A 21,286-nucleotide genomic window follows, 5' to 3' on the forward strand; every position below is an offset into this window, starting at 1 on the left:
TGTTTCCGTGTTTTATTTCAGGTGAATAATTGATTTGCCTTTACATGTGTTTGTGACGGGCGCCACCGGTGGGGTAGGATACGCTCACCTTTTCGCGAACACCTGGTATCATCACTATTTGATAGTGATTCCTAAAAACAAACTCATGATATAGTCGGAATCGTACAATCGACTCAGCTTTTAGCAGAGATTTCTTATGAATATGTAAAGGGTTTTGTAGCTTTTATTTAGTGGGTATGACACGAGCGTTATTCTGGAGTTACCTCCCTTCCATTACAATGGCCGCGCCCATGAAAACGCAACCAAGGAAGTGCTTGTGCAATTAGGATTTGTTAAACCTTTCATCATGCTTCTTGTCAAAAGCAAAGAACATCTCTGATGGTTAGGTCGAGTAAGCATCTGATGATATTCATATATACAGTCCGTAAGTACCTCTTCAATTTACCTAATGAGCCCAAACATTCATCAACAGCTGATCAACCCTGATAATCTATCAATAATAATGCTATATGACTATTGCTATGTATACGACAGGTATATTAAATTGCACAGTTCGTATCATGGGTTTTAGAAGGTTCAGTTGTGGTTATATTATGGTTTCGTTTTTCTCACTCTCAGGTCGTTTCGTTAACTGGATTTCTTGTGGCTTATCGTGTTATGGGTTTGCGAGCCTCTTAGAAAAATGCCTGATTACGTGTTTTATAACAATCCCAATACACTAATATAAGGGCTTTTCTTTGAGAACATTTACTTCTGTTAGCACTTGGATGGTCAAATAACCATGTCTTGTTAACATGTTTAGGGCCTCAAAAATAGGTGAGGTTTGAAAACATATGGTGTGGGGATATTATATATTTATTAGTTCTAAACAATTTTGAAGACATAGTTACCAAAATAACATGTTACTTAAAAGACCAACAACAACATTCTTTCATAAACGGAAGATTACTAGGAAAAGACAAGGCTGATACTAAAACATTAGTGAAATCATATTGGGAATGGACAAATGGAACAGACCCTTAGAAGTAAAGCTCCGTAAAAATCTGCATGTGATGTGATTTAGTCAGTGTTAAGAAATATTACTAAAAGTTCTATATTATCACTTCCAAATTGACATGTCTATAGGTAGTGTCCTAATTCATACTTATGGTTAACTTTCATGTGAACCGCTTGGTATATTCCACTAAAACTGTAACTAGCCCGGTCAACATTTATTGTCAGGTCTAATGGAAATTTAAGCCCTTGACAAAAAGCCTTATACTGAATAAATGGAGTCAAATCCATTTAAAACATTGTCTTATGAACAAATGATGAAGGAATAAAAGGATTCTTAATGACCCAGGAATACGACTCAACCTGGTTACCAAACAACCTAAGTGATACAAAACTAAGAGGTTACGAAATGACGCAATGGATATGATACTATTGGGTAACGAAACTACTGGGATACAAAATGTTGTGTTACTGTTTGCCTATGGTTACGCATCTTCCCGAGGCAAGTGAGTCAACTGACTATAAAAGTCCAGTTTCCACCCTTGCCGAACTAGGCTGGTATTATGGAGTTACATTTTGGCTGGACTAACGAGTCTATGCATAGTCCAGTCAAAATCGAGCACCGAAATCGAAATCCGGTCCGTAAAGTGTCATGCAGATTTCGGTCGACTGCAGGATTTGCAAAGCATGTGCACCGCTAACTCGTTGTCAACAGATATTTTCTAAATCTTTTCATGCTTTTAATCAAGGTGCTCACGTGATTTGATGCACTTTGCGATGTAAGACTCGTTTTATCACAATATAGATCTTGATTATCAATCAGATTGTCTAGACTGGGCGCCACCTTTTTGTTTGAAGCAAATGCAAGTGAAACGAGAGGTTGAATCTGATTGGTCAGTAGGAGAGGCATAGAAAGGTCATAACTCGTAATAGCCACTGGTGGGGCTACGATCGAGCCCAGGAATTCCAGCCTAGTTCGGCAAGGGTGGAAACTGGACTTTTAAAGTCAGTTAACTCTCTTGCCTCGGGAAGATGATGGTTATGTGGTCATGGTTATGGTTATATTCTGAATTATCTCTTATTCCCCTTTGAAATATTATGCCTATTCTACCTTTCTTCTGGAGTAATGCCATGATTTATTTTTCCAGGATAGGGAGAATTATGGCTGCCTAAACAGTGTTCAATGTATCAACAACTGGTAAGGCGCCTGATATCCCAAGTAACACTGACATGTAAACAAAGCTTGCATGTAAAATCAAGAACATTCCACCGTCCTAAGCGAGCAGGAAATCTAAAGACCATGAAGCTTGACACTCCACAGTTTCATGGCCTCTTCAATCCGGAGCTGAGGCAGCTCATTAAGTACTTTGAGACGTATAAGTATGAGCTGCGTATAGCTGGGGGTGCCGTGAGGGACCTGCTCCTGGGCAATGACCCACATGATATAGACTTTGCCACCACCGCCACACCAGACGAAATGAAGGCACTGTTTGAGAGGGAGAATGTTCGCATGATCAACAACAAGGGAGAGAAGCATGGGACGATCACAGCCAGGATTAACGACAAAGTATGCACTAGGAATTGTAAACAGATAGGCTGCTCTTGTTGAAAGATTTCAAGTCAACTTTGAACTAAAATAAATGGTACCATGTTTTCCCCTAAACCCCAAAACTCCCTTGTTTAAAAATCCAAGAGTCACAAAAAGTCAGCCAGTCTGCTTTGTTTATTATAGAGCCAACACTTTTTGTAAAATATGGAACAGGCAGATGGATTACAGGATTTCTTATATTAATCATATTTATACTGAAAGTTTCCATGATACCTTGTGTGATTCTATAAACTTTGGTTTAGATTGATTTAAGCCTGTGGTGATAATGTTTCTGTCTTTAAAACACTGCAATGATGTTGTGGTTTTCCAGGAAAACTTTGAGGTGACAACTCTTCGAATTGATGTGGTGACCGATGGCCGCCATGCAGAAGTGGAATTCACAACCGACTGGCAGTTGGATGCAAACAGGCGGGATCTCACCATTAATGCCATGTTTCTAGGTACAACATGTCATCAAATTAAGTTGATTCTAGATCATTGTTCCCCTCATCAAGAATATTTCCTCAATATCCTATACCTATTGTACGAGTTTACGAACATAATATGAATGTTACTATATATGAGCTTACTTTAGTGAGTGGGTGAGTTGGGTTTAATGCCACCGTGAACCTGTATTCTAGTGATATCACAGCTTGTCAGCTTGATGTTTTGGGGAAAGCTGGAAGTGATGCAGGTTTTGGATGTTCACCACTTTGGAAACATCTATGAGCACGGGTATGGTGCTGCCAAACCTAGAAACACGATCAGAGCGAACCAGGATTTAGGCCCATGATCATAGGTTTCTGCCTAAAGGACACAACTCTGTACAGCAAATTGCGGCACCTTACATGACTGGCCATCCATACCCCCTGAGCTTACTAGAAGCCTAGCAGACATGAGAATTGATACTTTGACTTAATCACAGGAAACTAATACAGTCAAGTCTCGTTAATCCAACAATAGTTTATCCAACAATCGGCTTTATCCGACACTAATGATGGGAACTGATTAAATCAGTGTTATTTAGACCCGTTAATCCGACAGTCTCGCACTCCGACACCGACACAACTAATTTGCAACGAATTACCGAAATCACTCGTTAATCAGTCTTGTTAATCCGACACGGTGATCAGCGTACTCCTTGGTCATCTGCCTGCGAGTACACAGCCCCGTCTTTTGATGCACGACGAGTCGTCGAGTAGCTGCATGTTTCAACGGCTGCAGAGATAAACTTGCTTAACAATCTACAACTACTGCTTTACATAAAACAAAACAGGATTAATCACATGCCTAGATTACCTCAACCTCCTAAACTCGGATACAAGGTCTCGCTACCGCACTCATTTCAAATTGATGACTTCCATTCCAGACTATGCTTTAAAAAGTATTTTGAATCAGTCACACATTGTGCTAAACTTTAGAGGTTGCATCATTAGAAAAAATATTCTGCTAACAATGTAACATAATATGAACATAGCCTTTTTCCTCTTTTTTTTATGACATGTTTGAATCGTAATCTATTGTGTAGTTGTCCGATTTTCGATCAACAACGTTGATACTACCTAATTTCGTTTATCCGACATACTCGTTAATCCAACATAATCATATGCAAACCAACAATGTCGGATTAACGGGACTTGACTGTATATAGTGTGAGGCTTGGGACAAGCAAAACAGATTGTGTATCTCATTTTGTTAATCAGCATTTACAAGATAAAAGAAGGATACATGAATGATTCCATCACCATCAGCTGATGTCTGAAATTTGAGTTAATGGTGTTCTGCTTGTCCAGGATTTGATGGGACGCTGTATGACTACTTCAGTGGGATGGAGGATCTGGAACAGCGACGTGTGCACTTTGTGGGCAATGCTGCTGAGAGGATGCAAGAAGATTACCTCCGAATTCTCCGCTACTTTAGGTATGGACAGTTGTGTACTTAGACATGATAGAGATTAGTACTATTGTGATGATATACACCAGAGAAGCAGAGGGTAAATATTTATCCCCTGCCACGAAGTGGGGCAACTTGAATGTGGGACACATTTTCTTAGAGGCTACTGAAGTTACATGAATGAAAGTTTGCATGCTTGTCTAAAATATACTTATCAAGACTGAATTCGAAAATCAGGTTTTTCATTTGACAAAGCGACCCCAGTGCCTATCTCTCTACTTAAGGATATTTTGGACTCTACCTTTGATAGTTAACATTGACTTCTATGTTATTCACTACGATATGAACAGACAAAATGTTTATTCACCCAATGGCGGGAGACAGTGATAATACTGTTTTCTTGTTTCACATACATAGCAGAGCCCTGGCATGGGGACTATGGTGGTGGCCATGGTGGTATGTTGTGTAATCAGGACTTGTGGTTGATGTATTGATACAACTTGTGGGAACAGTCTGTGCCCAAAACCTTTGAGACTACTTTCCCAAACTCTGTGCAGAGTAGCATCCCTTGGGCACGCTAGAAACCTATGATTGTGCGTTCGAATCCCTGTTTGCTCCAATTATGTTTCTAGGTTTGTCAGCACCATATCCGTGCTCGTGGATTTCGCCGTAGTGGAAAACATTAAGCTGACATGTAGTGATTTAACTGGAATACTGTTAAAAGCAGCCTTAAACTAAACTCAACTCACTCACTAACTCACAATCCCGAACTTGGCATCATATGTTGTGTTATCATGTGGACTACTATTAGCTGAGCTTACTGGACACAGGATTTATGGAAAAAGTTGCAGCCTGTGAAGGTTATTCTTGAAGTCTTGATATCTATAAAAATCTTAGACCTAACTTCAAGCAAATATGCAGCCCCAAAATAAATCAACATATTTCACGCTACTTGTGAGCAGTGACCCGTTTTAGCATAGATTACTTTGTGGACATTTGCTTTCTGTCCTTGACAATTGACATGACTGACAATAAAAAGTCTGTTGGGGTAAATCTAAACTTTATTTCATCACAAATATTTATGTAAGTTATTATCGATGACAACAATTTCATATCGATAATCGTTAATATTTGTTCCCATCGACGATAAGTCTTATTATCGATGTTTTAGCCAGCCCTATCAATTCACCATGTTCACAGGTATTATTTGTTGTTGCAAAAGTTTTTTATGCAGGTTGCTTTATAAGTAAGTGGAAGATCAACTTTGTGTTCTGTCTGTCTGCATCAATAATCATTCTGTCAGTTATCCATGATTGTAGAATTTTTTGTACTTTTGTCACAATAATGTTTTATAAGTGTCACCATAAGATATGAATTCTGTCTACCATTACATCAGGACAACTTAGTTAAGCCATGCTGGACGACTGGCTGACTGACCAATACATGCTTGCTTATGCAGGTTCTATGGACGTATTGCTACGGGGCCCAATCTCCACGAGCCTCAGACATTGGACTCCATCAGGCAGAATGCAGGTGGCCTTGCTGGTGGGTAGCTTTGTCTTTGTGTTCGTGGGAGTATCCAGGATGTTTTCTACACATGCGCAGAGGTCGATGTTCAGCTCCAAGTCTGAGCAAATGTCTTGATCAATGTTACTATTTATAACAAATGTGATGGGTTGGTCAAGGTGACTTGAACTTCACTGATAAAAGGACCAGTAAAAAGGAATTGTTTTAATGTTACATTATTGCATTAAATGCTACGTTAGGATACTTCATGAAAGTAAGGGGGAAGCCGGTAAGCCTAGTGGTTAAAGTGCTCGCTCGTCATGCCGAAGATCCGGGTTCGACTCCTGACATAGGTACAATGTGTCAAACCCATTTCTGGTGTCCCCTGCCGTGATATTGCTGGAATATTGCTAAAAGCAGCGTAAAACCATACTCACACATGAAAGGAAGAAAATAACACCTTTAAAACTAATTATTCTCGGTTTGCCTTCCAAGGACACTTAATTTTGAATCCTAGATAAAGCCCTGGTATCTCTGCTCCATCAGAGGTATTTGACATTTTCTGTATACTTGTTATTCATTATTTTGGCACTCTTGTTATTTGATAGTTGAACATAGTGTTACAGTTTTTAGCATAGGCTATTTGTTATGAAGTTCCATTGACCTGGAGTGTTGGCAAGTGACCTCCTTGTGTTCTTTTTACAGGAATATCTGGCGAGCGTCTGTGGGTTGAGGTTAAGAAAATCATGACTGGGAATTATGCCGGCCCTATTGTCCAGACCATGACAGAGCTTGGTGTTGGTACTTTTATTGGTGAGTCGATTCTCTAAGTCACAGAGTTTGCTGTTATGTCTTTGTAGGTGAGTTAACTTCAGTGTTATGAGTGAGTGAGTGAGTGAGTTTGGTGTAACTTTGCTTTGAACAACTTGAAGTGAGGAGAAAGCCTGGAAATGATTTTGTTTGTTTGTTTGTTGTTTAATGCAGCACTCAGCAATGTTCCAGCTATATGACGTCAGTCTGTAAATAATTGAGTCCAGACCAGACAATCGAGTGATTGATATCATGAGCATCGATCCACGCCATTGGGATACAATGACATGCATCAACCAAGTCAGTGAGCCCGACCATGCGATCCTGTTTGTCACCTCTTACTACAAGCATAGTTGCCTACAGAGTTCAGCTTAGGAGCTTTAATATACTTATCAGAGTTGCATTGCTTGGCATAGTCTTGACCCACTTTGAATAAGCTGTTGTGATTCAGATGTGGTAATTCGGAGTAAGAATAGGTTCCCAGCAACAGATGCTTGTCGTATGGCAACTAAATGGATCGGATGGTCAGACTTGGTTGATTGTTTATCATCATGGAACATTTGCCATAGTTTCAATCACTGGTTTGTCTGACCCAGCTTACAGGTTATGATATAGCTGGAATGTGGCTGATACTGTTTCTGTTCGTATGGTATGGTATACTCATTCACGGTGTTGTTGTTGTTGTTGTTCCAGGACTACCAGAGAAGCCTGACGTGCAGCACTTCCTCCAAGTGTGTGCACGGACAGAAGGGTTGTCTCCCTTGCCCATGACGAGATTGTCGGCACTACTGTCTGGGGAGAGTGAGGTGAGTTGAAGCTGGGTTGGGGTCCTTAACCCTTTCGCCCCGACTGCCCGATTTATCGGGCAGGATAAACCGTGTCCCAGGACCCGGCTGCCCGAAAAATCGGGCAGCATAAGCCGAGGCCCAGAACCCGGCTGCCCGATAAATCGGGCGGCGCGAGCGTGTTTACAAAATCGCTCTTTCTACTTCCTTTCTCGTGTGTAATCTCGTTCTAAATATGGAAACGAGATCTACACGTATTGACACGTCATTCGATGGAATTTCCCCGTCTTTTTGGCGCGAAAATCGCGGGTATGTCACCTGTTTTCGCGACAGGTATTTTTCTCGCTTGAATCGTAAATCAAGCGTAATGGCGGCCAACTACGATTCGGATAGCGATCAGATGATTAACAACGACTATATCGGGAATAATAATGTGTTTGAATTGAATAATTTACGCGAAGGGGAGAGGGAATTTCGCGAATATTTTCGTGAAGATTTTGACGGTTTCGACGAGGTGTCCCCCCCCCCGCCAACTTTCGAGAATGGGAGTGGCAGAGGGACACACGACAGTGGAGACATGAGGGATTTTGAAGAGGCGACCGGATTCAAGAATATATATTGACACGGTGAGTGAAGAGTCGTGCTATTGATTTTTTCCAACTGTTTTACAATGATTCTGTGTTTGAACAGATTATCAGTGCGACGAATGAGAATGCAGCCTACACGTGAACGAGCGATCACAACAACAACAAAGGTGAGTGGCATGACGTATCTGTTTCTTTTTTTCAAAATTTATTTTTCTGATCGCAATCCGAATTGTAGTTTGCCGGTTTGTCGTATGTCCTTATATTTCGCTCAATTTGAATAAAATTTATTTCCATATTCATGTTTGTTTCTTGTTTTTTACATCTTAATTTAAATTTTAGTAACTGTAATGATTATTTATTTATTAATTGATTTAATAAAGTACTGATTTAATTTATTATGCAATTGTAAATAGCAGTGTATTGTAAATATGTTATCACAACTTGTATATTTGCAGAACTTGAATTTACGATCTTTCCGTCCTTTTACAATGTTTCCCTCTTCAGATCAATCTGTGTTATCTTCCCTGTGATGTCATTCTTATAGTAGCTGTGGTTCAATGTTCAGATAATGTGATAAATAACTTTTTAAAAACTTAAATACTTAATTTTTGTTTCAAATCCTGAAAAAGAACAAAATAAATTAAATATTTGTGTTTTTACCTGTGTTAACGAGTTTACCTGCGTTAACAAGTTTACCTGTGTTAACGAGTTTACCTAAGAGGCTGTAAGTGTATCATAAGTAATATGTGACATCAGTATAGAAAACAAAGTCAGTACCAAGAGTTGTAAACTTGTTTATTTGTTTACAGATGTGCATGAAGAGAATTTACCTGTAACACCTGGGATTACCTGTGCCGTCCAAGATGACAAGACCACTGTGTTATGTTTACCTTGTATCTGTGATTTATTTTTGTGATTTGTAATACAATTTGAGCCAAAATTCATTGTCTGTTTTCATTTTTTCAGTGTTTTCAAGTTTTATTTCACTTGTAAACACCTGTAATTAGAAAATAACAAAGGTTAGAGACAATAACAACAAAGAATATTAAAGTATACTTAATCCTCTTTACAATGGTATATGATAAATGTATATTAAAAGCAAGTTTCTGGTAGAAAAAGTGCATCAAAAATGATAGTGTGATTTTCCAATAATACTGCCAGGGAGGCCAGTGTACAGGCCTTGTCAGTGTCAGGGACTGCAGGGTCTCAAGGGACATAACTCTGGGGCAGCCAGTGATGAAAGAGTTAACAAGACTCTGTATCATGGTGTGAAGCCTATGGTGTAGGTTTTCATTAGTTATGACATATTGTACTGAATGTTTTGATGATGATGGTTGTTGTTGTTGTTATTGTTATTATTATTATTATTATTATTATTATTATTGGGTACCGTATTCGACGTAATAAGCGCCCCATTCTAATAAGTGCCAACGGCGATATTTGCTGATATATTGGCTAGTGAACAAGCCCAATTTGCATCCCTTCCGATTGATCAATGTACACAAGACTTATTTATTCGGTATAATACGCACACGTGTGTTATATGCACCCTTATTTATGGGCAATTCAAATCTGGAAAAATATATCTGTCGTACATAAACATTTCAGGCTGTCAGCATAAACAACGACATTTATCTTTCAACTATGTTTTTTTCACCAAAATAATATTCTAATAAGAGCCCCCTATTTCTAATTTTGAGAGCGCCCCGGGCGCTTATTATGTCGAATACGGTATTAGCCAATTTAATGAGACAAAAAGAGGTAGACAGGGGGTCGGCCACTGTCCCGAACCAAGTTTCTCTGAAGCTATTTTGTAACCATGGCAACAGAATGTTGTTTTCATGAAAAGTGGACATCATGAATGATCAAGTAACGACGTATTTTACTGTTTATTTCAGATGTATGAGTTACACAAGAGGATGAAGCTGTCAACCGAGGAGCTGAAGCTGGGTCTGTTTATCATACAACACCGTGACGACGATGTTGGTGATTCTGTGTCGAGATACTGCCAGGACCTGATCATAGACACTGTTGGCCGGGAGCCCAAGGTGAAGGACAGGATTATACAACTCCTGGTGTATAAAGGTGAGGGGACACAAGCAGACGAGTTTGTGAGCTGGTCCCCACCTAAGTTCCCGGTGACAGGTCATGACCTTTTCGCTCACAACGTTCCCAAGGGACCAGTGTTTGCCAAAACCCTCAATGAGCTCCGACAAATCTGGAAGAAAAGCAACTGTCTGATGTCGAAGGAGGAACTCATTGATAAAATAGATGAAGTAGTGAAACAGAAGTCTTGATGAAGTCTTGGTTGGGAGATGTGGGAGGTTGTCTTCTCCAATCAGAAGATCCGTAGTTCGGATCCCAGAAAGGCATGGACCATTGTAAAACAAGTGTGACTCTGTGGTGAAATCTGATTGGTTGTAAACGTTATGGAATGGGAAAGCTTGACTTCTCACTGAAGATGAATACATTTCCTGTCTTGTATGATGTCATTCATGGCATGTCATGACATCATGTGGTTCGAGTCTCAGGTCCCTCAGCCTACATTTGCTGTGATAATAATCCTTCATTTGTCAGCACTAAACCCATGTCTGTGGGTTCCACCTAAATAATGAACTTTGTGATGTTACCATTTACCTTTTCAAATAGTTAAACCCAATTCATTTACTATGGGAAATAAACTCATCACACTGGATTTTCTAGTTTGTTTACCAGGGAGAACTGGTATTCAATCTCTGTATTTCAAATGGAAACATAATCTACATGAAGTTTCTTTAAAGCTTGCTTCACTTGTCTTCAAGTGAAAAATAGGAATGGGTGCCATCCCTCCTTCCTCAAAAGCCATGAGAGATATTTTTACCAAACTTGGCACATAGATCGGTCTAGTGGTGAACTGGTGCTTTTTAATAGTTTTGGATGTTTGAAAAGATTATTTTTTAAGTTTTAATGGCAACGGCTCTGAGATAGACTGAAAATGGCGGTTGTGCTAGTTTCCGGAGCAGATCTTGAATACTGTACAATATATCTTGTCTGGCACACAACCGGACATGTCATCTTGGAGTGGGGTATGAGTGTTTCATGCTTGTTGTATTTAATAAAATTGGTTCATGTTTGTATTATTACGGCTGTGATACAGATGCATACTTTGTATACCTCAGAGAGACCCTTGGTATCAGAATTAGTCCCCAGGTAAAAGAATTCTCATACTAACCTACAATCATGAGGGGGTGTCAATAAGCTTTGATCCTCGTATACATAGAACTAAAATATTGTCATAATCTTTAATAAATTTGTTCCATCTCCTCTCGAGTTCAGTGGTCCTTGTTTTGTTGGTCAAATCACCTTCTGTCAACCAGCCCTCCACTGCAGTAACCAATTATTGGTCCTCGTTCAATCTCTGGCCTTGAAAGTATCTTTCAAATTTGCAAAGTCACTTGTGAGTGGGAGTCACTTGGGGTCAGATCTGGTGAATAAGGTGGATGGGTTTAAAGTTCATATCCACATTCTAGGCCTTGTACTTGGTTGGTAGTGACTAGGACCTGGGTGCCCACTGGACTACCCAGTACTGTGGTTAGTCAAGTGATATTTCATTTAATGACCATAATTAACTATACGTCCATGGTTACACTACAAGCTGCTAATGTTTTCATTTCTTTCTGACTATGTATGCATTCCTTCTGACTTTTATATGTGTGAGCAGGGATAAAGTGTCAGTCAACTTCAGTTCATGCATGACCAGATCAATTTATAAATGCATCTAAATAGACTTTGCCAGGGCTCTGGTAAAACAATTCATTGCTGTGCTGCTGTTTCTCCAGACCTCTCCCCAACAGAATATGTCTGGGATGAGATGGTAGGACACCCACGACAGGACCAGAACCAGCCGGTAATGCTAGCTCAGTTGGACCAATCTCTGGTTGACATTTAGAACATCCCCTAGGCTGTTTTCAAACCCGATATTGACATTGTCAGTTGAGTTGTTACTCCCCTCTTTTAGGTTGTGTCTCTTAGTCTCCTGTGACCAGTTATGGGTTTTGGCAATGAATATGTTATGATAAAACATTGATGAGACGAATGACCAAATATTATGTTGTTATTTTCAATAACATAACATTTACACCACTTTATATGAAGCCATCCACGTCCGTGGTCTAGTGGTAGAGTGTCTGACCAGAAGGTCTGGGGTTCCGGCTGCATCATACCTGAAGACTTTGAAAGATGGTACTTGTGTTACCCTGCCTGGCGCTAGGCATTAAGGGGCTGAAACAAGGACTGGTCGGCTCTGAGTCAGTATACTGTGTCTGAGTGGGGTATTCATGTTAAACTGCAGCATGGTATCTCAGTGAGCTAGCACTATAAATCGGCATCAGTCCGGACAAGTACAAGCAGCCACACACACACATCATGGAATAATTTTGAAAGCAACCTAAATTCCCATTTAACCTCACCACACCGCTAGGTATTTCGTGTTAGAAGTCTCCCAGGTGGTAACAAGCTGACTAGAAAGTGTATCAGGTGGGTATGTGGTCTCCAGACGTACTATCCACAGGTCAGTGTGACATAACAGGAACGTTGCGGAGACTGAGATGTGAAACATTTACTCTCTATATCAGTTTCTTACGTAATCTTGGTCCCCATTATTCTTTGTTGCATTCAGGGAATAGTTCCTTATTTGTAATATGAATGACAGTTGCTGCCCATGTCAGTGATGTTGAGGATATAAGAACCTCTGCCAGAGCTCTGGTTATGACCATGTCACATGGTGTGCTGGAATCATCCCACAGATCACATCCTTACCTTGTCAGCTTGTTGGCGGAGTTAACCTCCATTCATGAGGGGTCCAACCTCGATTTGTTAAGTCCAGGGTTCGAATATCATTTCAGAATTCAGAAATGCTGCGAGTTGCTTTCCTGCATTGAACAGTATTTCAGATGTTTTACGTCATGTCAGCTTCATGTGGGAGGAATCTTAAAGTGATGCAGGGGGCCCGGGTGGCCCAGTCGTCTAAGGTGCTGCAATTCCTTTGAATTGTGGGTTTGAATCCTGATTCGCCCCGATTATGTTTCCAGGTTTGTCAGCACCATACCCTTGCTCATGGGTTTCACCGAAATGGTAAACGTCTGAGACCACCATCACTTCGGGCTTTCCTCCCACATTAAGCTGACACGCCGTGATTTAACTGGAATACTGTTAAAAGTGGCGAAAACCCAACTCACTCACTCACTCACTCAAAGTGATGCAGATCTCTGACCATGAGCAGTAAGTATGGTGCAGACATGTGTTGTTTTGCTGCCATGTGATGAGAGCCAGGCAAGAAATGAACATCCAGAGTCCTCCATGTCTCCTCCAGGGACAACCAACGAACCATACATTTTATATATTTATTCATGATTTGATAATTATGATATGCTTCCCCTTGGCATAAAATAACTGACATATACACAAGTCGGTTATGTTGATCTTGTGGCAGAGCAGGGACAACTCTACAAAATCTAGTAAAAATATAATAAACTTTGATAAATAGACACTCCCCAAATCCATCAGTTGGGGAATTCCTTGAAATGAAACATATATGTACAGTTAAAGGGAACTTACTGGGATATGTTTGCTATTATATAACAATGTATAAACAACATATTGACCCTATGAGTCTCAGCATATTGCTTCTCCAGGTATATAGTGAGTAGGTGAGGGTGTCAGCATGTCAAGGGTTAAGGAGGGAGGATGTACAGAGGACATAAAGATAGCTATGTACACAGGGACAAGAGGTACAGAGGGCGCTGTCCTTGCACCAGCACACACTAACAATTTCCGGTTTTTATGCTTGACATATGTGACTCAAAAGATTCTTTCATAACATACTATAGTTAATCTTTCATGCCTGACAGATTTACTATAGTAATCTGAAAGAATTGGGTGTTCTTAACTTTTATTTGAGTGGTATATATCAAAGGCATATATTATTAGAAGGAAATCTGATTGGCCAATATATAACCAAAGAGTCAAAATAGCAGCACAATATGGCTATTTATATCTCCATTGGTTGGTAGTGATGATATTGCTAGGTAGCTTGGCTTGAGTGAGTGAGTGAGATTATTCCAGCCATATCGCAGCAGGGGGACTCGGCTTTGAACAGTATTTCACTGCATGTCAGCTTAACGTGGGAAAGAGTCCTCAGTGATGCAGGTTTTAGATGTTTACCGTCTATGTGAAACCCACAAGCACAGGTTTGGTGGTGACAAGCCTAGAAACATAATCGGTTGAATAAAACCAAAGATGGTAGGTTTCTGCAAGCCTAAGGGTCGAAACTCAACACAGCGAATCACAGCACCTTTAACATCTTGGCCATTTGAGAATTTGACAATCCTAATGAATTGTATACTATAGTCTACTGGTGCAGGGACAGATTAACATCAATACTGGCACTGGGGCAAGACAACATGCAAGTCAAAGACATATAGAGGAACATGAGAGGTAACTATGGCAACATGTCATCCATCCCACACCATGGGCAGGCACCAGAACACAAGCAGTAATGCTTCGTTCAGGTAATAGGGCAATCATATTTGGACGTTTATTTTAATAATGTTTATTTGAAGAGAAGCCACTGATGGGCAAGGGAGGATGAATATGGCAATGGAGGATGCTTGCTTGTTGGCCAACGAGGTACAAGTTTGTTTATTTGTAGTTTAACACAGCACTCAGCAATATTCCAGCTGTATGAGTGAGTGAGTATGGTTTTATGACGCTTTTAGCAATATTCCAGCTATGAGTGTGAGTGAGTATGGTTTTAGCCGCTTTTGGCAATATTCCAGCAATATCACGCATGGGGACCAAGGGCTTCACACATTGCACCCATGTTGGGATTGAACCCGGGTTTTCGGCATGACGAGCGAACGCTTTAACCACTAGGCTTTAACCACTAAGACTGGAAAATGAAAGAAAAAGTTGTAGCAATATAATAAAATAAAAATATCCCAGGTATCGTTCTACTAATGTAAGAAAGTAGGTAGAAGGGTCACATTAGACATGTTTTTATTTCATCTAAGGCCTTATATTTTTTTTAGTTGGTTTACAAGTCCAACTGACAAAAAAAACAACCTGAAATTAGAAGATGAAAAAAGACTTGACAATCTTATTTTCGGCTGACTGTTTTACAGCTAGGTGAAATGAAAAAAAATACATGCCAGATTTTATCACCGCTGATCGTGAGAAAAAGTTACTATCATGTCTAAAAATAGTTATTCTAACAAAACACCCATCTATTGTCTTTCGGTATCGTTTTGCAATCTTACTACCGTGTACGAGTTCGTTTTCATTCATAAGCAGCAGTACAATGAAAGTTGCAATTAATTATGAATTTTAAAATTTGATCATCTACATTGAATTTTAGCCACCAAATTTTGTAAACCAACAAATAAAACATAAAAGCCAAACACATGCTACATAGGCCTTATGTTGCTGTTGAAGACACATCTCTTGATTTACTGTACATTGTCATTGAGGTAGTGATTAATTACTCTTAGGGTCCTTATAAGCTGGCAATGTACACAGGCAAGGCAATCTACAGGGAGCTGAGACCACACTGAAGGAAACAGCTGTCAAGCAACCAATACATGGGACATCCACACTCATTTCAATCCTTATAAATGTACAGGACATTTTTGTATCCATGAAAACATTCATAAGGACACAAGACAGCATAAATTTGATTGTTGAAATCAAGGTACCAGAGTCAACGGTGATCCTCAATGTGTATCAACTGCAGAAAGTTCATAACTTGATAATTAAAAACAAATATCAATTAATCTCATTTTTTCAGAGTATAAGGATATTTTCTATATACACATATGTATTTTAGTCACAAGCACTGAAAAATGTAAATGGATAAAAAGTTAATTCTTTGAATTAATGGCAGTTTCATTTCTGATGTGTTACTCTGTTTGATATATTTATTAACACATGCAGTATCGTACAGTATCGTACAAAATTGACAGTTACTCTGCCCAATTTTCTCCCCTCATTTTCAGATACTTCTCTGCAACAATTCAGTTGCTATCTTGACACAGCAGGCATGGACTGAGAAGACTGTTACATTGCTTGTACACTTACAACCACAGAACACACACTGTCAACCTCGGTCTCAGCCCTACGACACTTAAAGTCTCACCAGCACTATAAAATGTTGGTTTAGAAGAATCTTTACAACTACAGTCGAACCTTGTTTGTCAAACTTGGATGTGTCGAATTCCCTGTTGTCTCAAACTCATTTGCGAGACCCAAGTGTCCAAATTAAACATAATATTCCCCTGATGTCTCCTCACGAGTTCAACATTACAAGATTCGACTGTCTCGGAAATAATTCAACTTAACACTGAAATAATATAACTCAATATTGAAAATACTCAATTTAACAAGAGACCATATACTGGTATATGTTTTCTGATTTTCAATATCAGACCTATAGAGAATCTCACCTGAGTGTCTTTTGATATAAAACATATCCACACAAGTGTGAGTCATAAATGTTTGTCAACAAGTGTGGATATATCTAATATCAAAAGACACTCGGGTGAGATTCAATATATCATCCAAAATCATTCCTCCAACATCTCCATCTTGTAAACAATACAGCTGACCAACTTCAGTGGCAGAGAGATTAGTGATGCCATTTGATTGTGACATCATAACAAAGGAGTCACAATGGCCTGCAAAAACTGAGATAGTAACTGAGAGAGTAACTGAGCAGTATCTCCTTGAAGATAATACTGGATCTCACCCAAGCAATATCTCCTGGAAGATAATACTGGATCTCACCCAAGCAGTATCTCCTTGAAGATAATACTGGAGGTCACCCAAGCAGTATCTCCTTGAAGATAATACTGGTGGTCATCCAAACATTATCTCCTGGAAGATAATACTGGAGGTCACCCAAACAATATCTCCTGGAAGATAATACTGGATCTCACCCAAGCAGTATCTCCTTGAAGATAATACTGGATCTCACCCAAGCAGTATCTCCTTGAAGATAATACTGGTGGTCATCCAAACATTATCTCCTGGAAGATAATACTGGAGGTCACCCAAGCAATATCTCCTGGAAGATAATACTGGATTTCACCCAAGCAATATCTCCTGCGGAAGCAAGTTTTGGATGATACATCAGCATGAATATGAAAGAACAGTCTAGCACACATATTCCAATGGCAGGTCTGTACTGTATACAGTGAAACAGTGCACTTTGTTTATATAAAGATGTTGCTGAGAGTAAACTAAATCAGGACTTGATCAGGATCAATGGGATTTGTATTACGATAGTTTCACTGTGTGTTAAATGCCAGCATTTGCAAATGTTCACATTTAGAACTTTGCTGAATCTGTCTCAAATTGAAATATTTCCATTGAGAAGAATTATCTACTTTCACAGGAGAAGCAAAACAAAAGTAGTTATGCAAGTAAATTTTGTTCACACTCTTTTCCTGTTGACCTACTGTCTAAATTCACAGTATTCGTAGGGAAGGTTATTGGAGCAGGGTGCTTAATATGGTGAATACGGTATTTCTCCACAGCGCAAGACATACATAATCTCAGCTTCTGGGATATGAGAAAATATATGTTACTCTATGTTTGTGATGAATGTATACCTGTGTGCACTTGGTATGATGTTATGAATCCTGTGTGCTGTACAATACACAAACAACAACATCTAGTCATGCACTGGTGGAAGACACAGGCTGTACCCTGAACCCTGCAGGGCTGTATTCAAGACCCAGTCCATTCCCAGGTATGGAATATTTGATTAACCCATACAATAAAGGTGACTGATGACGAAAACAATACAATTAAAAAAAGGGTTGCTAGGCATTATTTAAACACATGTCAAATTTATCGATTACCCAGGAATTTTGATACTACTCAACTTTTCGCAGATATTTTCCTATTATTCTATGACAATGGTACTACTTGTCATCAGTGGATAATTTAGGAAGGGATTGCATGGGTCAATTGTGGTGTCGGCTTATACACAAGGTCAGCCAATTCCACTGATAAACATACCAATTGTGACAAGCACGGAATAAATACCACAGTATCCCCATCAAAATTGAGTAGTAATTAAAAAGAAACTCTATGCCTAACAACTAGTCAGTCAGTGAGTATGGTTTTATGCTGCTTTTAGCAATATTCCAGCAATATCATGGTGGGGCACACCAGAAATGGGCTTCACACATTGTACCCATGTCGGGAATCGAACCCAGGTCTTCGGCGTGACAAGCGAACGCTTTAACCACTAGGCTACCCGACCTACTACTTTGCCCATGCCCCTCCTGACAAGCAACTGGTCAGGGCCAAGATGAACATGTGTGTCATTAGTATATGGGCAACAGTGTGTCCCAGCAGGGTCTTGTGGGTGTCTCGGGGTGTTCCAGGGGTAGGGTGTGGGTGTCTCGGGGTGTTCCAGGGGTAGGGTGTGGGTGTCTCGGGGTGTTTCAGGGGTGTCCAGAGTGCAGCTCTGAGGGTCAGTTACAGCCCGTATTGATGCCCAACACACACAAGGTCAGGTGCGTGAATGATGGACACCTTCATGATAATATTCCTACTGACAGCAGACATATATCATGGCCTATTTGCATGGTATGGAAGACAGTGTTATTGATGGACAATGGCATTATTGCATAATGTATATTGTATGCATGCTGTATGTTTACATGTGCTTCATGGATTGGGATGAGGGGGTGATAACGCATAAATATTATCTGCACAGGTCAGCTTGCGACCTCACACACCAAGTTCAGTGACCTTAGCACCTTGAATAATTAATGTCTGACCTTATGAAGAACATGAACCTATTGACTATAGCTATCTTTTCATCCTCGATTATCCAGGGTACTATATTCATTCTATCATTATAAAAACCCTGGACCCATTTGCCACCATAGCTTCTTTGAGCGGGATACGAATTTCACAACTGTAAATACAGCTGTCCAATCAAATTACTCTTATGAGCAAAAGGAATTCTGTACTAAGTTTGTGAAATGAGGAATGGAGGCGGTGATGTCACTTTTGAAACAACGTCTTGGAGGCGAATGGGTCCGGGGAGTTTTTGTTTATAGACTGGAGATATGATGCTCTGGATACAGAGGATGCCATCTCTTGGGGCCATGTGTTCTGAAGTTTGAATATGCACTAACACTAAAACCTACACTCATTGGCCATAGACAAGTTCACATGATGTACCTCTCCATAAGGCTCTAAGTTAACTCAGTGTAACAAACAGACTTTTCAATATTCCATTTCAAAGCCTCATTTCCCTAACTTTTCATAATTGTGTCTGCTATTATACCTTTTCTTTGTTTAGAATCATCCAGCATGACAGACATGTAACGTTACCCTTAATTTCTTCCACACGACACCATGCAAAAAATGTTACCATGTCATGAATTTTGGTGTCATTGCGACATTGATAACAGGGAACCATCAAAATTATGAACATTAATTCATAAATTTGGAAGAAGTAACATAATGAAATTTAGTCTTGCTGCACTGACCTTGAACCCTACCTAGAGTTACATTTTGCTGACTTACCTATGATCAATGACCGTACATCCTTGAACACTATTGACCACAGTAGCTATTTCAAAAATTAGATCGATTAAAAATATTTCAACCATAATCATCTGCAAAAACAAATAAAACCATTTCTTTCAAGTAAAATATTCATACTTGTAAATTCCGATGTAGACGGATTCATGTGTCTGTCATGTCAATCTCTTTGTGAGACATGCAGGCCACGTCACAACAGCAACCATGGTGAAAAACATGGCCACAGCCACTGAATGATAAACCTCTTTAACCATCTCATAACAGAATTAAAACTTTGGTAACCATGGTAACAGATCTGTATAAGGCACAACCTCGTACTTGTATCATCTTGATTGTGGAGAAAGCTACGGGAAGAGAAGTGAAACATGAATATTATATGGGTTGAACTTGTGCAATGCAACCAGGAGGATTACTCCCAAAATGAAGTTATATGTCACAGACAAGATACATGGTGTAACCATGGTAACAAGATGCCTTTTGAGCATGGTTTATACACAAGGGACAGTGCACATGTTCCGAGTAGCATGTTATGAAGATTTATTCCCATCAGACCTCACATTGTCTGGTGTCTTGATTATTGCTTGTCACAATTAAAAACATCAGTCCTAGAAACATCCCATTCATCGTCATCTGTTCCATCAGGCTTCCTTGTTTAAATACAGAACACTTCCTCTGTTGTGTCGAATCACCCAGTTCAGTTCCTTATACACTGGAAGGTATTAGAAAGCTGCGTTCACATTGTCTTCTGTTCAATATACACTTGAAGTTATTTGATAGTAGCGTTATGAACCAGTCACATTGTTCCTGTGTTGAGTGATTCACAACTGTGGATGCGCTTCTGCCTGTTTGGCCCTCAATAAGGCTAATGCTGATCTTGTCACATGAACTCAGAACTATCACACTAGACATCATCCATGGTTCAAATGTACATATTGATTGTGAGCTGGCCTCTCACAGCTTGATCACATACCATACCAGCCACCTTTCACTCTGGCGTAGTTATATGCTTCATAACGTGGTCCTATGACCATCACAGGAGTATCCCATTGTTTCTGTATCTGCTTCATCACTCCTATGTCCGAGCACACATTAGTCTGGTAGCACATGAAGCAGACAGGTCACAGTAATCCATGAATGAAGTATTGCCGAAGCAAGTGCCAACCAGCCTCCGGTCATCTCACATGAATGTGTCTACCCAAGGTTTCGGGATCCACTGTGGTTCGATCTCGAGGCGGTTGATCTCTTGAAGGAGCTCATCGTATGCCCTGTTGAGGTCCTGGTTGACCAAGATGTAGTCAAAGTAATGGCCATATATGTCCTCCATCTCACGAGCCTTCTCTATGATGTCCTTGAGTTCGTCATCCTGGTAAACAAATATACATGCTTAAGGCTAGACATTGAGGTGTGTGCGGTTGGGGTGGCTGTTAGGGATTTTCAGTCCAAAATTTCAGGTTGGTGAGTTGAAACAAATAAAAAATTAAAAAATTACAATTTCATATACATCTTGGGATTGCCTCAAAATG

At 39.8% G+C, this 21,286-nt stretch overlaps 2 protein-coding genes across 8 annotated transcripts in view; one reads left to right on the forward strand and one right to left on the reverse strand.

Moving 5' to 3' along the window:
- The first annotated feature begins 278 nt into the window (after positions 1 to 278).
- On the forward strand, positions 279 to 11,464 carry LOC124144830 (CCA tRNA nucleotidyltransferase 1, mitochondrial-like). Its single transcript, XM_046514427.2, has 8 exons — positions 279 to 424; positions 2,142 to 2,560; positions 2,913 to 3,042; positions 4,375 to 4,501; positions 5,934 to 6,019; positions 6,686 to 6,793; positions 7,484 to 7,596; positions 10,061 to 11,464. The coding sequence occupies exons 2-8, from the start codon at positions 2,177 to 2,179 to the stop codon at positions 10,457 to 10,459; spliced, it is 1,347 nt and encodes a 448-aa protein (XP_046370383.2). The 5' UTR covers positions 279 to 424; positions 2,142 to 2,176; the 3' UTR covers positions 10,460 to 11,464.
- A 2,065-nt stretch (positions 11,465 to 13,529) lies between these two features.
- Positions 13,530 to 21,286, reverse strand: part of LOC124144876 (protein PALS1-like) — a 129,453-nt gene continuing 121,696 nt past the window's right edge. For all 7 annotated transcript variants that reach the window (XM_046514488.2, XM_046514497.2, XM_046514518.2 and 4 more), the window contains one exon: positions 13,530 to 21,126. In XM_046514488.2, the coding sequence (XP_046370444.2) occupies positions 20,941 to 21,126 (186 nt within the window). In that variant the 3' untranslated portion in view covers positions 13,530 to 20,940. The remainder of the gene's footprint in view (positions 21,127 to 21,286) is intronic.

This window comes from Haliotis rufescens, unplaced genomic scaffold (assembly GCF_023055435.1).
Source record: "Haliotis rufescens isolate VD_foot unplaced genomic scaffold, xgHalRufe1.0.p SCAF_3, whole genome shotgun sequence".
In the NCBI taxonomy this organism is placed as follows: Eukaryota; Metazoa; Mollusca; class Gastropoda; order Lepetellida; family Haliotidae; genus Haliotis; species Haliotis rufescens.